Source organism: Bos indicus x Bos taurus, chromosome 23 (assembly GCF_003369695.1).
Source record: "Bos indicus x Bos taurus breed Angus x Brahman F1 hybrid chromosome 23, Bos_hybrid_MaternalHap_v2.0, whole genome shotgun sequence".
NCBI lineage: Eukaryota > Metazoa > Chordata > Mammalia > Artiodactyla > Bovidae > Bos > Bos indicus x Bos taurus.
In genome coordinates, this window is record NC_040098.1 from 26,576,205 (window position 1) to 26,598,856 (window position 22,652).

Here is a 22,652-nt window from a genome sequence, read left to right on the forward strand (position 1 = left end):
TACCAAAAAGCAAAAGTTAAAAATCTAGAGTAGAGTTTGGAATTTCAAAAATACAATTAAAAAAAAAAAGAAAGAGAGAAAAACAAACAAACAAAAACAAATAAAGTCGCAAAAATTATAAAGAAAATATAGGTACAAAATTGATAACAAATACCAAAAAGCATAAATTAAAAATCTAGAGTAGAGTTTGGAATTTCAGATATACAATGTTATATAAAAGAAGAAGAGAAAGAAAGAGAGAGGAAAAAAAGTCACAAAAATTATAAAAAAAATATAGGTACAAAATTGATAACAAATACCAAAAAGCTAAAATTAAAAATCTAAGATTGGAATTTCAAAAATACAATGCTAAAGAAAAGAAGAAAAAATAAAAAACAAGGTAAAAAATTATAAAAAATATATATATGAAGTTTGCTTTTAAAAAATAGGGTCTTTTTTTTTTTTGCAAAGTAATAGCAGGTTATAAAAGTGAAAATTAAAGGAACAATAGAGGACTTAAAATTTTTTAAAAATTTAAAAAAAAAGAAAGAAAGAATGATCATAAAAATAGTAAAAATATATCTAGGACTTTCTCTGGTTTTGTTGTGGGTATTGTGGGGTCAGTTCATTTTCGGCTAGTTCCTTGGTCCGACTTATATTTCTCATGATCTATAGGCCCCTTCCTATGTAGTCAGTACTAACCACAGGGTTTTAATCTATTGCCTGTAGCTTCCAAGGCGGTTCCCTCTGTTATAGCTACTTCTGTTTGCTGGTCTCTTCAGTGTCTGTTTTCTGCCCTGACAAAAAGGGGATGGTGGAGGACACTTTTTTTTTTTTTTTAAGGCTCACTTGTTCAGTTGCGCTGTGGGGAGGGAGGGACGCTGCAAACAAATAACACTGGCATGTGCTTGCAGTGCCTCAGCCACACTGGGCCTGCCCCCGCTCACAGTGTGTGTAGCCTCCCTGCCCACACTGCTCAGGCTCTAGGTTGCTCCACTGGGAACCATCCGTGGCTGGCCCTGGGCTGCTTGCATCTCCCGGGTCCAAGCTGCTCAGGTTCAGGCACTCGGGTAGTCCTCAGAGGTGCAGACTCTGTTGGGCCTGCGTTTTGTGCCCTTCCCAGGTCCCAGCAGCTCAGGTGATGAGGTGTTGGGCGAGCGCGATTGCTGCGACTTATTGCCTCCCCGCCGCTTGGTTATCTAGGTGTACAACCGGCGCACCTTCTCAGGTGGATGTTGACCGTCCAGACCCCCAAGAAGTTTTAGTTAGCAAAAAAGCCTGCTTACAGTTTTATAGATAATGTCTCTCTGGGGCTGTGATTGCCCCCTTCCGGTTCTGGGTGCCTGTCACCAGAGGGGGAAGGTCTGCAGCCCGCTATCTCTGTTCAGTCCTTTGTTCCATGTGCGGGCCTGGTGGTGTCTTAGGTTAGGGCTGGCTTTTCACGTGGTAGATATCCCACAGTCTGCTTTGCTAGCCCAAATTATTTCGCTCAGATAGCGCTCGGGGTATTCAGGCCAGATCCTTATTCTAAGCAATGCAGCCCGCGCCGCGCCTCCCTGTCCAGCCCCCGCTTGCTAGTGGTGTGTGCAGGCGTCTGCGCTGCTTCTCCGCTGGGACAGTTACCGTAGGGCTCGCAATCTGCGGGTTTTAATTGTTTATTTATTTTTCCTCCCTGTTATGTTGCCCTCTGTGCTTCCAAGGCTTGGCACAGATTTGGCAGTGAGAAGGTTTCCTGGTGTTTGGAAACTTCTCTCTTTTTAAGACTCCCTTCCTGGGATGGAACTCCATCCCTCCCTCTTTTGTCTCTTTTTTTGTTTTATATTTTTTCCTACTTCCTTTTCAAGACTTGGGTTGCTTTTCTGGGTGCCTGATGTCCTCTGCTAGCATTTAGAAGTTGTTTTGTGGAATTTGCTTGGCGTTTAAATGTTATTTTGATGAATTTGTGGGGGAGAAAGTATTCTCCCTGTCCTACTCCTCCACCATCTTAGCTCCTCCTTCACTCCTCTGCCATCTTAGCTCCTCCTTCTGGAAAAATCTTATGAATGATTGTCCCCTTCAGAGCAGAGAAAGGAGAGGTTCAAGGAGTAAAGTAAGATTCTCAAGGTCATGGAGGTAAACACAAAGTCACCTTGTTTCCGAGAAATCTCATGTTACTTTACTTTATAAAAAGTCACTGTATTTAAGTTTGTGTAGATAAATAGGCTTCAAACTTCATGAACTGATTTAATTCATTATTACCAGTTGATTACTATGGTTACATGGCATTTTGAGAATTTAACTTTTGAGGCTTTTTACTGAAAAAAGAAAATCTTCTAACAACCCCTATTGTGTGGCAATTTGTAATTTTGTTTGGCACGAATTTGAAGAGTGCATATGTAGATCTTGAAATTTGGAATTGCTATTTACCCATCGCCTAAGTACAAACTACCACTTATCATCTCATCCTAATAGTTGCACTTTATCCAGAAAATGAAATGAAATATGGAATTTTAAGAATTTGATGAAACACATGCATACCCTATCATATCACTTGACAATATCCAAGTTTACCACATTTAATATCAATGGTGGTTTCAGAAGAATCTTGGCTTACATTCAAATGGTAATACAGAGATGTCAAAAGCTTACAATTAAAATGCTTTGATTTAAAGCTTACAATGTAAGTCCAGTTATTCATTTACAAAAAACAAAAAAAAAATGTGTCAAATATTTTCAGCATGCTGATAGCAGATGGTCTATGGCAGCTCTTTTCCTTGCCACTAGGATTCCCTGGTAGCTCAGCTGATGAAGAATCCACCTGCAATGAAGGAGACCCTGGTTGGATTGCTGGGTCAGGAAGATCCCCTGGAGAAGGGATAGGCTACCCACTCCAGTATCCTTAGGCTTCCCTGGTGGTTCAGCTGGTAAAAAATCTGCCTGCAATGTGGGAAACCTTGGTTTGATCTCTGGGTTGGGAAGATCCCTTGGAGAAGAAAGGCTACCCACTCCAGTATTCTTGCCTGGAGAATCCCATGGACTGTAAAGAGTTGGACACGACTGAGCAGCTTTCACTCTTTTTTCGTTGACATTTGGGACTGGGTGATTCTGTAGGGGTTTTCCTGTGCATGGTAGGATGTTTAGCAGCAGTGGTGGCTGGTACTCATTATATGTCACCCTCCCCTTAGGTGTGACAACCAAAAATATCTGCAGACATTGTCGAATGCCTTCCAAGGGCAAACCCTCCTCCCTCCCCACTGAGAACCCTGGTTTAAGGCATTTATTCTCCCTGTTTATACTCTCTCACCAATCTCTTTCTGAGCCTCATTGAAGGTTAATATGCATTTTCACAGCTTTCTTTGAAAGCTTCCTGGTTTGGACAGCCTTTTCCTAGAGTACTTTTGCCAGTTTTCTCTCTGCTTTCCATAAAGAGTCTAAAGGAACATAAACTTACCAACTGATTTGTAGCAAGTGTGGGTCCTTCTTAGTCTGCCTCAGTGAGTGATGGTACTTTGGCATGGACTTTGCAGGTTTTCTTAGCTTTTACTTGCTGGAACAACATGTTTCTGAGAAGGAGTTAAGAAGTCAAGATGGTAATTTCCTTCCAGCTGAGGGGACGTGACTGATCCTTTTCAAGCAGCAAACTACTACTATTCCATGCTGTCTTCTAACCCTCAGGCTCATTTTCCGAAAATATTTAACCACTCTTTCAGGTATTGTGGTTTTGTGGCTGGGCTTGAATCACATTTTCTGGAGATATTTTAGATGAAAGGGGATTCCCTGAAAGTTCAGGGATAAAGAATCCACCTGCAATGGAGGAGACGCAGAAGACACATGTTCAAATCCCTGGGTTGGGGAGATCCCCTGGAAAAAGAAATGGTAACCCACTCCAGTACTTTTGTCTGGAAAATCCCATGGACAGAGGAGCCCGGCAGGCTACAGTCCATGGGGTCACAAAAGAGTTGGATACAACAACAAACAACAACAGTGTATCACTTTAGAACATAAACAGTCATAATACAGAAAACACAATCTCCTGGACCATTTGGTTCATCATCTCCATTTAAGATGAGTGTTGATTTTCCCTCCTGCTCTATAAAATCGTATTGGTGTTAGTTTTGGCGGACGGGGTGGGGGTGGGGGGAAGCAATAACTTATTGCCCTTGTGCAAGTTCTTATATTTGGTGTGAAGTTTTTCTTTCCATAAGATTCTTAACACAGCTGATAGACTAAAATCTTAGATACCTTTCAGCCTGAGTGTTTCATTTTCCAAAACTAAATCTAGCATTTTAATCTTGGTAGTTTTAAAATATTTTAACTGTGTGGAAGTATTTTTATGTTGTTGGTTACAATGGGCATGTTGAGTTTGCCCATCTCTACCAATTAGGCTTTTTCTTTTATTCACTTCTATGTGTCTTCAGTATGATACAGAAAGATGATACTGAAAGGTTATTGAAGGTCATTTCCTTGGTCATCTTCTTCTGTATCACCGTTTCCACTATTATTTTCTTTACTTTACAAGGCATCCCCTTGCCCCTGTGTTCTCCTGGTGAGAGTCCTGCTTATGATGCCTTCTTGCTCTTTCCTTTACACCCAGGAGACTGTAGAGATGAAGGACTTTGCAGGACAAACTGAAAGGGGAGGGGTGAGAAAAAGTAATTGAATGCTCTCTAATTCTGCATGCTCAGAATAGATGGACCTAAGGAGACTTTTTGTAATCAAAGCATCATTGTCCCTTTAGCCCCAAAGATCTTTTCATTTCAATCAGAAGTCTACCTTAAGTGCCCCAAATAGCATAAAGTACAACAGTGTAAGTAAGAGGTTGGAAATGATGGATAAAAGCAGAGAAAGGGAGCCAAGCCCATTTCATCATTTGATTGTGGAAGATGTTGATGTTGCTTCCCTGTTATGTCTCCATAACCACTGGAAACCACAGAAGCGCTTGTGTATTACAGCCACACTTAGGTACAGTTGTATTTTCTCTTGTGTTTACCCCAGGGAGGATGGTGGAGCTTCCTGGATACAGCCTGTCTGGTGTGTTTGCCTCCTTCTTCTTTATGCTTCTTAGCATGAAGCAATCAGGTAGGATGCTCTTCTTCCCTTTACCATATATTGCAGCGTCTCAGAGGTCCAGTCTGGGTGATGACTTCCAAATTCAAAAGAGCTAGTATAATATTAAGAGTGGGGATCCAGGGGTCAAAGCCCTTGTGTTCCACAAAGACCTCTTTCTCCTCCAGCTGTGTTATGTTTGGAAAGTTACTTGAATACCTTCTGCCTTAGTTTTCTCATCCTTAAGATAAGAATAACAACCTAACTGTATCTCATAGGCTCACATGGGCTTTAAGATTAAATGAGGCTGTACATGAAAAACACTTGAATCAGCACCTGGAACATGGTGAGTCATTCATTCTCCTGCTTCTATTCAGGATAACTCTTGCAGGGCAAGAAAGGGGGCTGCTTCTTACCGTAAATTAAACAGTGTGAAAATACATGGAAATAAACTTGAAGGAGAGTTTCGTGAAATGGGCTTGGAAATCTCGGTAGCTGAATTTTCTTGGTTGAAATATTGTAACTTGAAAACAGATTGTGAAAAGTCAAAGTCAGTGGGTAGCATCAGAACCCCCAATAAAATGCAGGATGACAAGGTGGGAAAAAATCATGGCACAGGACATCAGAATCACTTTTCACTTTCATGATTGGAGAAGGAAATGGCAACCCACTCCAGTGTTCTTGCCTGGAGAATCCCAGGGACAGAGGAGCCTGTTGGGCTGCTGTCTATGGGGTCGCACAGAGTTGGACACGACTGATGCGACTTAGCAGCAGCAGCAGCAGCAGACAGAGGCTGCCAGGAGCTATATGATGTGGTGAGGCTGCCCTCCTCTTTAGTGATGCACTTTCCTAAGCTGTAAAATTCACCCAGATGGCACAACTTGCATTCTAGTGTTATGTTCAGATTTCATCAACACAGAATAGCAGCAGATATCCACCTGTGTTCCATAGTGAGCACCATCAACTTGATGCTGAACAACTCAACAAGATGAAGTTCCTTCTTAGGAGTTTTGGATCTGCACAGAGAAAGTGCAACTGGCCCTGGAATATTTTAGGATGAGAAAAAAACATAATATACATGACATGAAATTAGGAAGTATAGGAACATGCAGAATTATGAAACATCTCTTCAATTTGTAGATAACAAAGAAGTCAAACATGACTTAAAATTTTATCAAAAGGCTCGAACTCTTTATACTAATCACTGCCTTAAATCTGCCAAAAATATCCTTGCAAAAGCTACATTTTACATAGCCCTAGTAATTGGAATCTTGCCTATTTCAGAGAAAAACAAAACAAAACAAATCCAGTTCATTACTTAGGACAAGACAAGAACAATTCTGAAAAGCCTAAAAATCTATTGAATAAATCTATTACCTAAAATTTAGGAAAAGTGATTACAATGTCAGTCACTGAAGTGAAATTGTTATTGTTCAGTCACTAAGTCATGTCTGACTCTTTACATCCTCCTGAACTGCAACATGCCAGGCTTCCCTGTCCTCCACTATCTCCCTGAGTCTGCTCAAACTCATGTCCATTGAGTCAGTGATACCATCCAACTGTCTCATCCTCTGTGAAATTACTAACTATAAAATAAATCACTGTAAAATATAAAATAAGCCACTAACTAATAAAGTTTTCAACTAGAAAATCAGTTTACACTTTAACTTATTTGAGAATAAAAGCAGTGTAGAGGTGGTAATTGTTAATCTTAAAGATGAAGAAATTGAGATTGCAAATCAATTTCTCGAGAACAATGGGTTTCTCTCCAAATCACACATCTGGTAAGTGATTGATTCAGCACTCGTACTCAGGTTTTTTAATTACATGCTATTTTCAGTACACAAGATTGTCTCTGTAACCACCAAACATACATATCATAATGGCTGGATTTCTTTAAAACATTGAAAATAAAACCTCCCCTCCTCCAGGTGCCTCTGTTTTGATACAGGAGACATCCCAAAGCAATCGTATTGCTCCTTCAGGTGACATCTCCCGATTCCTCTGTGTCACTCTTTTGTAGATGACTTCAGAGTGACGGGTTCTGCCCATCCTATCCTGGCCATGGTCGGGGAAGATGCCCTCCTCACTTGTCAACTCCTTCCCAAGAGGACCGCAATGCACATGGAAGTGAGGTGGTACCGCTCGGAGCCTAGCACTCCTGTGTTTTTGTATCGGGATGGAGATGAAGTAACTGAGATACAGATGGAGGAGTACAGAGGCCGGGTAGAGTGGATAGAAGACGGCATCACTGAGGGAAGCGTGTCTCTGAAGATTCACAGCCTCCAGCCATCTGATCATGGGCAGTACTGGTGTCGTGTCAAAGATGACAACTACCTTGCAGAAACAAGCCTGCTACTCCAAGTAGCCAGTGAGTATATGGGGAAAGACACAGGCTCTCAGAAGGCGAGGTATATTAACTTGCATTAAGCTCATTTCCAGTTGAACAATTCTCTTTTAATCATGGAGGCAATTGCTGATGTCCAGTCTTCTGATTCTTTTGGAGGCAAGTGGTTCTGTAGGCTTTAAAGTGAGCTCAGTTATAAACAATTTCCCCAAGTTTAACTTAGACAATTTTGGCTATTCTTGAGGATTATTTAAAATTGATGACACGTAGTCATTAGCAATTTTGCTGAGGCAAGAATTCATGCCATACGGGTTAGTGTGCAAAGGCAAGTCAGCTGCTGTGTGAGCGAGTCTAGTTGACAAGCCCTGCATCTCTGTTCTCTGCTGCTGTTGCTAAGTCGCTTCAGTCGTGTCCGACTCTGTGCTCAGCCTCAAATACACAGTCACTGAGATGTGAACTCACTGTCTGAGTAACGCTGCCTTCAGTTAAAAAGCTAATGATGAGACAGCAGAGGTTAAGAACATTGTGCTTTTATGGAGATTATGGATACTAGTGTTCAGTGAAATTGGGGCTCACAGACGGTTTGGAGACATACCCATTGTGAGTGGCAAGGACCTGCATGATGCTTTTGTGTTAGCAAAGCAGGAAGGGGTTGGAAGAAATAAATCGCACTGAAGAAAGGATCACTCTGTGGAAAAACAAATATCTGAAAGTAATGGATCATATGGCTCCCTGGCAGGAGTAACTACTTCATGTGCTAAAGAGAAAATTACTGTTGTCGTTTAGTTTCTAAGTCGTATCTGACTCTTTTGTGACCCCGTGGACTGTAGCCTGCCGGGTTCCTCTATCCATGGGATTTCCCAGACAAGAATACTGGAGTGGGTTGCCATTTCCTTCTCCAGGGGATCTTCCCAGCCTAGGGATTGAACCCACATCTCCTGTATTGGCAGGCAGATTTACCTTTACCACTGAGCCGCCAGGGAAGCCCAGAAGAAAAAATTAGGCAAATCCATTTACCTTATCAGGAAAATTGTTCTAAGGAGAATTTAACCTCTCTAACTGATGCTGCTCTCTTCTTTGCTCCCCTACGAGGTTGATCTCCAACACCTTCTTTTTCTCAACACCTATGTGTGATTATTACTGTTATTAAGTTCAAGTTGACTCAAGATAGATGAAAAGAATCCACAAACTTCTGAGATATGGAGTGGGGAGGGCCCGTACCAAGGCATTTCACTTTCAGGTACATCTGAAAAGAAGCTATGCATTTTCTAAGGCTCTGGGTGAAGAAAATGGGTCTCTGTTCTCAACAAGTGGTAGAAACAAAATTGTCATCTATGGAAAATAGAATCCCCTTTGTTTGGGTTTGAGAGTTGTGTTGAATAGAGAAAGAACTTCATGATTATATAAAACTTGGATTCTCAAAAACATTTCCCATGGAACGGAATGCTTAGATACAGAAAGTCCTCATGAGACTTCCCATTTTGCATACCCCAGGTTATCTGTTTTCTCCCCCAGGTCACAACCACCAACAAAAGGAATGGGAAGAATATTCTCTCTGGAGAAGAGTTCTCACTTTACAGTAAATATTCTATTTAAATTGGAGTCAAGATATCATCCAACATGTCCAAGTGCCTGACATAATAATATTAAGATGAAAAAGGCAAAGTCTGTCTCACAAGGGAGTTCATGAGTAAATTGTAACAAATCTTAGTTTGCAGTGCTAGAGACAGAAGCAAAATGTCATTATGTAACTCTTATTTTCCTGTCTGAGTCTGAATGAAAATACTGCTCATATGCTAGAATTTAAAGATCCAGACTAAGGTATAAAGTGTATGTGAGTTCCAGTTTGAATGGGAGGAGGACTTTGGGCCACCTTTTGCTCAGCAGAGCCTTGAAGTTCTGCTCTCTCCCTATGAGCAAGGTCACTGGACTCCCAGCTCTGTGATTTGTGCCTCCATGGGCTCTGGGACTCAGGGCTGTGTCTTTCTACCGCAGGTCTGGGGTCTGACCCTTACATCCACATGGACGGATCTGTGGAAAGTGGACTCCAGCTTGTGTGCACTGCAAAGGGCTGGTTCCCGGAACCTCAGGTTTCCTGGCAAGACATCAAGGGAGAAAAGTTGCTGACTTTCTCTAATTATAACTTCCAAGATGAAGATGGCTTGTTTTATGTAGAAAGCACTCTTGTGGTCAGGGATGCCTCTACAGAGGCTGTGTCCTGCTTCATCCACAACCCCTCACTCACCGAGGAGAAGGGCTCAGACGTCTCCATCCCAGGTCAGTGCTCTGCATCTAGGATCAAGATGCTCCCATTAGTAGGAAAGGTTGAAGGGACTGTTCTGTAGCACCTAATATTTTTTAGTCAAGAAGAATATCTAATATTTAGTAATATGCATTGTGTGTGTGTTAGTTGCTCAGTCATGTCTGACTCTTTGCAACCCCATGGACTGTAGCCCTCCAAGCTCCTCTGTCCATGGAATTCTCCAGACAAGAATACTGGAGTGGGTTGCCATTTTCCTTCTTCAGGAGATCTTCCTGACCCCGAGTCTCCTGCATTGCAGGTGGATTCTTTACCATCTGAGCCACCAGGGAAGCACCAATATGCATTAAAAACTATAAAACATTTATGGCTGGAGATATACATACACTATATAGCTATATTGTTAATGGCATTCCATTTATTTTTGGATTCTGCCTTTTCTTCTTTATTAATTTTCTTTTCTCACAAGTATGTGTTACACTGTGAAGGAAATACAACTATTCATTCAACTGAAATGTTTTCTTGTGCTGTATTTTTGCCAGTTACATCTAGGAACTTATCATCTAAAGATAATCAGAGATGGAGACAACTATTTACACAGTAATGCATCTTTATTATAGCCTCATTTATAAATAGCAGCAAAAATAGCAGCCAGAAACCCAATACAACAGTGGAGTGTTAAGTGTCTTATGTTACTATACATTATAGCATTGATGAAAAACAGTATTTAAAATACTATTTAAATTTAAATACTATTTAATATTTAAATAGTATTTAAAACAGTATTTAAAAGATTATTGGCTTTAAATAACTTAAAATTGCACTAAGACTTTTGGGACACCCTCTACATTTAGATATAAAGATGTAAGTACATAGCTATTTACATAAATGGTTATAGGGAAAAAGTTAAATGTTATATGTTGCTGTTAAAAGGAGTCAAATATATATACATATGTATATATAATTACAAAGCATATATTAATATACCTCTCAGTTTGTAATTATGGGTGATAATTGTCTTTGTCCACATATGATAAAGGTATAAAAATACACTTTTCATATATATGAAATGGAGAGGGAGTATCTAGGGGAAGGCACAGGACAGCTAGTGTGAGTTTCTAGTGTGAGTAAGCAGTGCCATTGTGAAAACTGGCCTCACCCACCAGCTGCACCCTCTCACCCTGCTATGATTTCTGCACCTGCTCTTTGTCCCAAGGGGCCTGCATTTATTAAAAATAATATTATTGTTTCAATACAATAGTTAAATATGTTAAAGATAAGCAGAAACAAGCAGAACCATGGGGTGGTAGAATTGAGAACATTCTTGTGCAGAGAAAGGGAAAAATAGCTGGACTACCAGGCGAAAAAAAAATGTCATTATTTTTCTACATTTTATTTCTTTCTTATGAATCAACTGTTTTGAGAAAATGTAGACCTTGCGTTTTTTGGGAGGGGGAGGAAATATTTTCTCTCCTTTCTCTTAGAACAAATTCCTTGATATGTTATTCTCATTCTTTTTCCAGAAAAACTCCAAACAGAGATGGGTAAGCAGAGATGGTTGGTGTGCATGAGTGTACATGAGCCTCTGCCCTCCCTCCACCCCTGAGGAAGGCGATGCTCCCTGGACAAAGCACACACAGCGAAGGCGACACCTCGTGACCCAGATGAGAAGCTGGGGCGTGACCCTCCCAAGTCTCACCTTAGTACTGGAGGGGCCAGCAAAGCGCAGTCTCACGAGGCACCTTCACACTGCGTAACCTGCCACCTTCCGTGTCCGTGGGGACCCCCGTGAGCCCCAGACGGATGCCTAAAACGGGTGCAGACGGAAGCTCTGCCCCACTGGGCGGGAGGAGGGGGAGTGTGTAGGGGACGGCACGGGACCGCTGGTGTGAGTTTCTGGCGTGAGTAAGCAGTGCTGTCGTGATACTGGAGGTCCTCACCCCACCACGCCTGCACCCTCTTGCCCTGCTATGGTTTTTGCACCTGCTCTTCACCCCAGGGGGCCTGACCTCATCACTGTTGGGAGGAAGCTGTGACTTTCCTGGATGCAGCCTGGGACCCTGTGCTCCAGGTGGTCATTTTCCTGTTTTTCTTTACTTACTAGGTGGACTGCAGGTATTTTATGGTACCTAAGATAAGTGGTTTAAACAATAATCAATGGATTTTTAAGCCTCTTTCAGTTTCTCCTTTGATGTCTTGTATCTTCCCCCCTCTCCTCCTTTCTGTGACCTCTTCTCTGAGCCCATAAAAACCAGTCTGCTACCCACCTGCTCATTTTCTCCTTCCGTTGATACCCTGCTCTCCTTTAAGTCACCTGGTACAGGAATATGTGTGAAGGTGTGTGTGGGTGCCTGTGTGCACGTTAGGTTTCAGCCCATACAGGAGTTTTCAAGGAAAATTAAGGTGGAGAGCACACTCCAGTCTCTGCCAGAGTCTAGTGTGGTACTTTGGACCCCTTTGGGCCATAAAGATAAAGAGAAGGACCTTGGAACAGTCAACGGTAACTCTGTAGACTGAGGAGATAAGATAACTCTGTAGACTGTGCCCTGATAAGCCTTACCCTCCAACTGAAATCCCTTCCCTCCTGGGGCGGACAGAAAGCTTGACTGGCAAAGCTTGTCAGTTACAGCTCAGAAAACCTAGCCAGTGTTGGGCAGGCTGGCCTACATGTCTGTCCCTTAGGAAGATCCTCTTATTTCTCTGAGTTATTTGAATCAAAATGACATGCTCCTTGGAGACCCAGCACACAAAGTACAGTCTGATGTCCTGTTGTTTCTAAGTGGTGCATGCCTTCTGGGACCAAAGGTAAATAAGATGAAAAGACCAGAACTTCCCTTGGCTCTGCCCTCAGGAGCCTTGAGGATGAGCTGGTAAGAGAGAGGAGATCAGGGAGTTCAAAGCTGCCACTGTGTTGTTAGAGCTTGTGACTTAGAGCTCAGAGGCTGCTGGCAAACCAAGATTTCTATAGAAGTCCTGAAACTGAAATCCTAGTTCCTGCTCTGGAAAATGTTATTGGTTATAAAAATAATAACTAATTTTTTGAAATGATAATCACATGCCCAGCATGATGCTAAATGATTTTGGGGAGTTATTTTCTTTTTTTCCAATAATTTAAAAGGTGAATAGATTTATCATCATTTTACAGTTGGGGAATGATCAATTTTAGCTCTTAATTATCAATCTCTGGTAGGGCAATCTAGTTTGAGATTTAATACGTACCACAGCCTGGATTTCTATTATAAATTATCTTTTTGTTGTTTAGTTGCTAAGTAGTGTCCAACTATTTGGAGAAGGAAATGGCAACCCACTCCAGTGTTCTTGCCTGGAGAATCCCATAGACAGATGAGCCTGGCAGGCTACAGTCCATGGGGTCGCAAGAGTCGGACACGACTTAGTGCACTGTCTCTCACTGTCTCTCACAGCCCATGGATAGGAGAAAAGAAAAAAAACCTCATATAGATAACAGAGATGAGGAAATAGTCTGCTTTATTACCCTAAGACACATGGATGGAGAAATAGCAGCAAACTCCTAGCTCTTTTTTATCCTGACTCCTACATTTGTGTTTAGATTTTAACAGGTACATATAAAGTAGAAATAATATGTTTTAAGTAAAATTGCAAAACAAAGCAAACAGCATGCTGGAAATAACTGGGAGACAAATTTTATCAAGAATAGAACAGAATAATCTGAAAATTAGAATTATGTTTCTAGAGAAGTACCTAGAAGATTACCTATGAAATACATAATGAGGACATTTTGCCTTTGATCTCCGATTCCTCACACAAACAAGTGACACATTTATGCCTGGATTTCTATTATAAATTATCTTTTTGTTGTTTAGTCGCTAAGTAGTGTCCAACTCTTTGCAGCCCCATGGACTGTGGCCCACCAGACTCCTCTGTCCATGGGATTTTCCAGGCAAGAATACTGGGCAAGATTCTAGGCAAAAATAGCATTATAAGATCATTATAACATTTTTCAAGATCACCTGAGAACACTGACTAGTGTGTGTTTAGAGGCTCACATATGTGGGACCTTGAGGCACTGAAATATGATGACTGGATCTGACTTATAAGGTATTATAAAACAAGCTAGAGGCATTTCTTCATACTTCATTACTAAAAAGCCACCTCATTTTCATTTCATTGCCATTATCAAGGTCTATAATGGGATTGGCTCCAATAACCTCAGGTCGTGAATCTCTTGCCTCACTCACACTGCATTGCTATCATTGTAATCCTTTATATATGGATTATTTTTTTTGAAAGTGAAAGTTGCTCAGTCATGTCCGACTCTTTGTAACCTCATGGACTATACAGTCCATGGAATTCTCTAGGCCAGAATACTGGAGTGGGTAGCCATTCTCTTCTTCAGTGGATCTTCCCAAGCCAGGGATCAAACCCAGGTCTTGCAAATTGCAGGTGAATTGTTTACCAGCTGAGCCACAAGGGATGTCCAAGAATACTGGAGTGGGTAGCCTATTCCTTCTCCAGGGGATCTTCCTAACCCAGGAATTGAACTGGGGTCTCCTCCACTGCAGGAGGATTCTTTACCAACTGAGCTATCAGGGAAGGTTTAACTCCAGGCAAACCTTTTTATTTTGATAGTGACATATATGTCTTGTAGTATAAGAAACTGAAGCATACACAGATTAAGAAGTAGTTTAAGGTCATGCAAATTTGAAATGATAAAATGTTAATTTGATTTTAATTGCAATATTATTTTCTTATGGGTCTATAAACTAAATGAGATTATAGGAAAGGGCTGCAGGTGTGGGTTTAATAAGTGATAATCTTCAGATGCAACCAGGGGTGGTTCTGCCTTGCACAGGGGCAACTTCTATCCTGATTCCACCAAATCTCCACCTCTGTAAAGAATACCTTTGAACCTCAGGCCCCCCTCCGCTGGATGTCCCGAGTCCTAAACACTATTTGAGATGTTCTTGCAGATGACACTATTTGCTCCAGTTTGAATCTTCCATTGTGCTTTGTCTGCTGTATTTAACAGCTTCCTTAAAAGTGATTGGACCTTCCCAGCCCATCCTTGTTAGAGTGGGAGAAGACATACAGTTAACCTGCTCCCTGGCCCCAAAGACTGATGCACAGAGCATGGAGGTGCGGTGGGTCCGATCCCACCGTCATCCTGCTGTTTACGTCTATACGGATGGGGCCCGTGTGGCTGGAGAGCAGATGGCAGAGTATCGGGGGAGGACTGCGCTGCTGAGTGATGCTATCAGTGAGGGGAGGCTGACCCTGCAGATAAATGACGCCAGGACTTCAGATGATGGGAAGTATCGGTGCCTTTTTGAAAAAGACGGGGTCTACCAAGAGGCCGATTTGGATCTGAAGATCATAGGTAAGGATTTTAGACAGATGTTCTGAATTCAATGTCTGTTCCTACTGCTTTTAACTTGCTGGGTCCTGGAAAATTTCTCTGGCACCTGAAATTTTCTTAATGTCCATTCACTCACCAAATGTACAGTAAATTCTACCACATGCTGGAGCTATCTTAGATATATAACGTCCACAAACTCAAATGGACCAGACCTAATTCTTTGTGTGTAGAATTTGTATCCTTCCCAGGATCTCCATTAAGTGGCCATACCTCTAGTGAAATGTGAGATTCTTATTCCATAATGACACAGGACTCATTATTTCAGTGTGTTACTAAAATATTGGGAAAGATGTAGTTATTAGGAAATATGGTAATTTGAAGGTTAAACTGTTGGGTTGGCCAAAAGTTTGCTCAAGTTTTTCCATCATGTCTTAAAAATAAACTTTTTGGCCAACCCAACAGATCTACCATATAGGAAAAAAATAAAAATGTCGACAGTATTGGCAGGGACCGAGGAGGGACAAGATCACCCCCTGCATCATGATTTCCCTCTGTCTATGTTTGTGGGTGAAAACTGATTTTTCTAAGGTTGGCAACTGCTATGAGGACATTGCCTAACTCACAGATAATCTGTTTCTCCCACAGGTGGTGTATCCAAATTAATAAATATGTTTAGAAAACTTCCATGGGAGCACAAGTTAACAAGTTTAATGAACTTCATAATTTTCTACCATTGGAAACATGTATTTATAAGATTTTGTTCTTTGAGAATATTCTCTTATCTGTTTTTCTGGCCATGTTGATTCATGACCTTATCAGAGTTAATTTTTGGGGTATAGAAGAATAAAAATTGGATTTGAAATTTATTGCATCCTTTAATCTGTCCCAGAATGATTTTAGGAATACAAAACATAAAAATATGCAAACAAAAGGAAACAAAGGCTCCAGCTAGTCTCATTCCTAAGTGGCATATAAACTTCGCTTACCCCTGTAAGCTTCGCTTTCTGCTCCAAGCCTCTGAACCCCTCTCTCCCCTTGCAGTGAAATCACTGACTATGTAACCACTTGCAGAGGCTCTCAGTTGCCTTCCTTGATCTTTATTCCCAGGTCTGGGTTCTTCCCCTCAAATCTCCATGGAGGGACCAAAGGATGGAAAAGTAAAGCTAAAGTGCACTTCAGAAGGCTGGTTCCCACAGCCCCAAGTGCAGTGGAGGGACATGGAAGGAAACACAATACCATCATCTTCCCAGGACCTAACTCAAGGCAGCCAGGGGCTATTTCAAGTGGAGGCATTTCTACTGGTCACAAACAGCTCTATTGTAAATGTGACCTGCTCCATCAGCAGCCCCCTTCTCGGCGAGGAGAAAAAGACAACTTTTTATGCTTCAGGTTAGTGATTCCGTGTGCTCCTCTCAGCTTTGTGAATTAAATACGAAGACCAACCAAGACTTACTCATTTTACTGCTTTTCTATTTTTTTTTTTTGCTTTTCTGATGAAGTCTATTGCTATCTCTTGCAAAGCTGGTCTTCAAGACATCTATAGATTCTACTCTTTTAAGCTTCTCCCTGAAATCCCCCTCTAAAGCCATAAGGTTATATGGTTATATCATCAGCTACTAAATTCCAAGAATTGACTCTATCATCACTGTATCTTTTTCAACGCAAAAACATTGACATCACTTCCCCCTGCCCCTCATGACAGGTTTTCTTCCAGATTAGAAATTAATTTTCCATAGCACCATTTTCATGGCTGCAGATTCGGTAAATTTATCTTTTTGCCACCTTTGCTGTTCCAGTGTTTGTGGTGATGATAGAGTTGGAAAAGAGAAAGGGGAGAAATGTGTGTGTTTCTGAGAGGGGCTAATGGGAAAGCTAGCATGAACCTCTAGTCTCTCCTCGGCTTGTGCAGAGCAGGGAGCAACAGACCAACTTTCTTCTGGACAGGACCAATTCTCATCCTCCTCTGCAGCCTAGGAGCCACTCAGATGAGAAGAAAAATCCTGAAATTCTCCCAGTTTCAGGATTTAATGTGATTCTGGGGCTTCCTTTTCAGAGTCAAGGATGATTTATTCATGGAACATACTGCTGATTTGGGGATTGCTTCTTCTTCTTCTTGTTGGAGTTGTAGGCTTGATCTGGAGGAAAAACTGCAGAAAAGGTGAGTTGGGAGAACAGAAACAGTGTGGAACAGGCTTTGCAGTGGGAACCTTTTCAGCAGACACTGAAGCAGAAAGGCATCCAGTGGATATTCAGTAATTAATGAAACATGAGAGTCCATGGCTTACATGCATGTAATTGAGGATCAGTGTTGAATGAGATCAATTTACAGTAATAACAGAAGCAAAAGGAATAAAAGATAATAATTTAATCTCCCAGTGCACATTCCCAGGTGATCTAGTGGAGGGAGAGGAAGAAAAAAAATGGCATAGACATCCTTGCTCTGAAGCTGAGACTTAACTGGATTCTGTCAGCATGAACTGATTTCACTGAGATCATTAAAATACGATGATTTACTTATCAGTTTTCCTTGCTCTGAAGGAAGGGCTTCTCATATACTGGTGATTTTGTGAGCCCTAGAAAGTTCTTCCACTTTAACTTTCTTAAGTCATAGTATCTTTTTTCCCTGTTTGGATGTTAATATCATGAAATTAATATTTTAAAGTATTCCTATGTTGCTTATTATCAGAATGGATTTTCTTTCTCTGTAGTGAATAAGACATTGGATTCAAAAACAGCTCACCCAGGGGAAGGCGCCATGATGCCGGAGGAGTAGGACGGGGAAAACACTTTCTCCCCCACAAATTCATCAAAAGAGCATTTAAACGTCGAGTAAATTCCACAAAACAACTTCTGAATGCCGGCAGAGGACATCAGGCACCCAGAAAAGCAACCCAACTCCTCGAAAGGAGGTAGGAAAAAATATTAAAGACAATAAAAGAGACAAAAGAGGGAGGGACGGAGTTCCGTCCCGGGAAGGGAGTCTTAAAAAGAGAGAAGTTTCCAAACACCAGGAAACTTTCTCACTGCCGAATCCGTGCCGGGCTTTGGAAGCACAGATGACAACATAACAGGGAGAAAAAATAAATAAACAATTAAAACTCGCAGATTGCGAGCCCTACGGTAACTCCTCCAGCGGAGAAGCAGCGCAGACGCCTGCATCCGCCATTAGCAAGCGGGGGCTGGGCAGGGAGGCGCAGCGCGGGCTGCATCGCTGAGAGTAAGAATCTGGCCTGAATACCCTGAGCACTATCTGAGCGAAATAATTTGGGCTAGCAAACCAGACTGTGGGATATCTACCATGCAAAAAGCCAGCCCTAACCTAAGACACCGCCAGCCCGCGCACGGAACAAAGGACTAAACAGAGGTAGCCGGCTGCAAACCTTCCCCCTCCGGTGACAGGCAGCCAGAGCCGGAAGGGGGCAATCGCAGCCCCAGAGAGACATTATCTATAAAACTGGCTTCTTTGCTAACTAAAACTTCTTGGGGGTCTGGACGGTCAACATCTGCCTGAGAAGGTGCGCCGGTTTTACACCCAGATAACCAAGTGGCGGGGAGGTGATAAATCGCAGCATTGGCGCTCGCCAAACACCTCATCACCTGAGCTGCTCGGACCTGGGAAGAGCACAAAACACAGCCCCAACTGAGTCTGCGCCTCTGAGGACTACCTGAGTGCCTGAACCTGAGCGGCTTGGACCTGGGAGGTGCATGCAACCCAGGGCCAGCCTCGGATTGTTCCCGGCGGAACAACCTAGAGCCTGAGCAGTGTGGGCAGGGAGGCTACACGCGCCGTGAGCGGGGGCAGACCCAGTGTGGCTGAGGCACTGCGAGCGCACGCCAGTGTCATTTGTTTGCAGCATCCCTCCCTCCCTCCCCATAGCGCGACTGAACAAAGAGAAGAAATACAGCTCCACCCACCAGAACACCGACACAAGCTTCCCTAACCAGGAAACCTTGACAAGCCACCTCTACATACCCACACACAGCGAGGAAACGCCACAATAAAGAGAACTCCACAAACTGCCAGAATACAGAAAGGACTCCCAAACTCAGCAATTTAAACAAGATGAAGAGACAGAGGAATACCCAGCAGATAAAGGAACAGGATAAATGCCCACCAAACCAAACAAAAGAGGAAGAGATAGGGAATCTACCTGATAAAGAATTCCAAATAATGATACTGAAATTGATCCAAAATCTTGAAATTAAAATGGAATCACAGATAAATAGCCTGGAGACAAGGATTGAGAAGATGCAAGAAAGGTTTAACAAGGACCTAGAAGAAATAAAAAAGAGTCAATATATAATGAATAATGCAATAAATGAAATTAAAAACACTCTGGAGCCAACAAATAGTAGAATAACAGAGGCAGAAGATAGGATTAGTGAATTAGAAGATAGAATGGTAGAAATAAATGAATCAGAGAAGATAAAAGAAAAATGAATTAAAAGAAATGAGGACAATCTCAGAGACCTCCAGGACAATATTAAACGCTACAACATTCGAATCATAGGGGTTCCAGAAGAAGAAGACAAAAAGAAAGACCATGAGAAAATACTTGAGGAGATAATAGTTGAAAACTTCCCTAAAATGGGGAAGGAAATAATCACCCAAGTCCAAGAAACCCAGAGAGTCCCAAACAGGATAAACCCAAGGAGAAAAACCCCAAGACACATATTAATCAAATTAACAAAGATCAAACACAAAGAACAAATATTAAAAGCAGCAAGGGAAAAACAACAAATAACACATAAGGGAATTCCCATAAGGATAACAGCTGATCTTTCAATAGAAACTCTTCAAGCCAGGAGGGAATGGCAAGACATACTTAAAATGATGAAAGAAAATAACCTACAGCCCAGATTATTGTACCCAGCAAGGATCTCATTCAAGTATGAAGGAGAAATCAAAAGCTTTACAGACAAGCAAAAGCTGAGAGAATTCTGCACCACCAAACCAGCTCTCCAACAAATACTAAAGGATATTCTCTAGACAGGAAACACAAAAATGGTGTATAAACTCGAACCCAAAACAATAAAGTAAATGGCAACGGGATCATACTTATTAGTAATTACCTTAAACGTAAATGGGTTGAATGCCCCAACCAAAAGACAAAGACTGGCTGAATGGATACAAAAACAAGACCCCTACATATTTTGTCTACAGGAGACCCACCTCAAAACAGGGCATACATACAGACTGAAAGTGAAGGGCTGGAAAAAGATTTTCCATGCAAATTGGGACCAAAAGAAAGCAGGAGTCACAATACTCGTATCAGATAAATTAGACTTTAAAACAAAGGCTGTGAAAAGAGACAAAGAAGGTCACTACATAATGATCAAAGGATCAATCCAAGAAGAAGATATAACAATTATAAATATATATCCACCCAACATGGGAGCACCGCAGTATGTAAGACAAATGCTAACAAGTATGAAAGGAGAAATTAACAATAACACAATAATAGTGGGAGACTTTAATACCCCACTCACATTTATGGATAGATCAACTAAACAGAAAATTAACAAGGAAAAAAAAAAAAAAACATGTATCTATAAAGTTCACTAAAGCAAAGCACAGTAAAATGAGGTATGGCAATAAAAGGCGTTAAATTTATCAAATTAAAAAAAAAAATAAAGTGCTGAAAAATTAAAGCTGTCAATTCTGTAATAGATATTCATTGAAAGTATCTTTTGAAATGGGGGTGAAAACACCTTCAGAGAAATGAAAGCTAAGGAAGCATGCACGAGCTATAAAAAATGATAAAGTCCTTTATGAATGATGATAATATCAAAACAAAACTTGGAAATACAGGAAGGAGTAAAGAGCACTATGAAAAAAAAAAAAGAAGTTAAAACTAGAAAAATTTAAATTGTATACTTATAATTCATTTAAAAAACAATACACCTATTACCTGTTAACATAAATAACATTTTATTAAAAAATAATTCTGTTTTCCATTCACTCTGTTGTACTATGTTTGTTTGATTGAAAAATATGAAGAAATATGGATATGCAGTTGGAAAAGAGTAATATTTCATTTTATATAACTGTGGATATTCTACTTTGATATTATACCAAAACTCAACAAGTGTAATTTCTTGGGTGGAATCTGAAACCGTTTCAATCTTTGTTTGTACTTTGTTATATTAAAGCCCAGTGAGTGAAATGATAAATTTGGTCAAAAGATATACTTTCCCAGTTTTAAGACAAGCCCTGGGGATAGAAATGTACAGCATGGTGACTATAGTTAACAATATTGCATTGTATATTTGAAAGTTGCTAAGAGAATAGATCTTAAAAGTTCTGATCACAAGAAAAAAATTGCAACCATGTGTGGTATGGATGTTAGCTAAACACTGTGGTAATCATTCAGCAAATATATATTTGTTAATAGAGTAATTTTCAAAATTCAAAAGAATTTTGAAAGTACATGTGATGGATGTTAACTAGACATATTATGATGACAAAAACAAACAAACAAACAAACAAACAAACAAACAAACAAAAAACAAAAACAGCTCACCCAGAACGAATCCTTTCTGAGGGAAACAAGCTTGTGACCTACAGAGAGTCACGCAGCCAGATGTCCTGCAACAATTTGATGGCCTCCTTCGCAAGCTGGGACGGGAGGGGCTTGTCTCAGGAGGGTGGTACTGAGAGGCGGAGGTTAGGGATAGGACAGGATAGGCCTTGAGTGTTGCCAAGGACAGCATTCTGAAGAAGTTGTCTCTGTATTATCTGAGAATGAGTTGGGATAAGGGGTTGCTATGGAAATGAGTACTGGGCCATTTCCTCTCCTCTAGGCCTCCACTGCCTGAAGATGTCTCTAGGGCGTTAGAATCTCCCTTGACTACACCTCTGGAGGCCTCTCCTTTGATAACTTGAACAAGTGCCCTATTTATGGTGCGTGAGTGCTCAGTTGTAAATTTTAGCACTGTGCCACCTGGGAAGCCTTATCTATACTTTCCCCCAATATTCTTATCTGAAATTCTGCACCCCCTTCTTTCTTTGGTCTCCTAGTGTAGGTTCTTCTGAATCTTTCCTGCACCCAAAGGAGTCTCAGCAGCACCTCCAAGGAGAACAATTACCATGGATTCTGGAAACCAGGGTTATATTCTAAGTCCCAGTTCTTTTCTCTTTTCACCAACTATTAGAAGGGGACTGGCCCACTCACTCACTTACCTAATCAAGAGGATTTAACCTTACTCTGGTATCATATCTGACCTGGAGACTTATCCTTTCTGTGAGCTGTCATATCCCAAGCTCTCTAATATCCTGCCTGCTGATCACAATCTGATATCTGATAACAAAAGACCTTTAGAAAATCCAATGGAAAATGCAACTTAGCCTAGAGGAGGAAGCGCAGGGAACAATCAAGTATTTGATTTGTGTCTCTAGAAGGGTAACAATTATCCCAATGGGACTGAGAAAACAAAAAATACAGTTAAAATAAGGAAGAGAAAATATAGCTAAATGTAAGGAGGAAAATCTGATCACTAAGATATAATCTTGAAAATCCCATAAAGTGTGTAATTTCTGCATCAAACTTTCTCAGAAAGTTAATTGAGAGTGTGGAGTGAGGAAATTTTTCAGAAATACTAGTCCGAGAGGAAACTGTGTTACATGTCATGTATATGAGAATGTCAATTTTAGTTTTAGAGTGCAAAAGCACACAATTTAAAATTAATACTTACAAAATAAACAG

General features: G+C 41.0%; 1 protein-coding gene across 1 annotated transcript in view; it reads left to right on the forward strand.

Moving 5' to 3' along the window:
- LOC113881433 (butyrophilin-like protein 2) overlaps positions 1-17,719 on the forward strand; it is a 32,381-nt gene extending 14,662 nt beyond the window's left edge. The window contains exons 4-11 of the mRNA XM_027524472.1: positions 4,954-5,037; positions 7,028-7,375; positions 9,347-9,628; positions 11,135-11,155; positions 14,620-14,967; positions 16,054-16,335; positions 17,000-17,104; positions 17,655-17,719. Of these exons, the coding sequence (XP_027380273.1) occupies positions 4,954-5,037; positions 7,028-7,375; positions 9,347-9,628; positions 11,135-11,155; positions 14,620-14,967; positions 16,054-16,335; positions 17,000-17,104; positions 17,655-17,719 (1,535 nt within the window). The remainder of the gene's footprint in view (positions 1-4,953; positions 5,038-7,027; positions 7,376-9,346; positions 9,629-11,134; positions 11,156-14,619; positions 14,968-16,053; positions 16,336-16,999; positions 17,105-17,654) is intronic.
- The last annotated feature ends 4,933 nt before the right edge of the window (positions 17,720-22,652 follow it).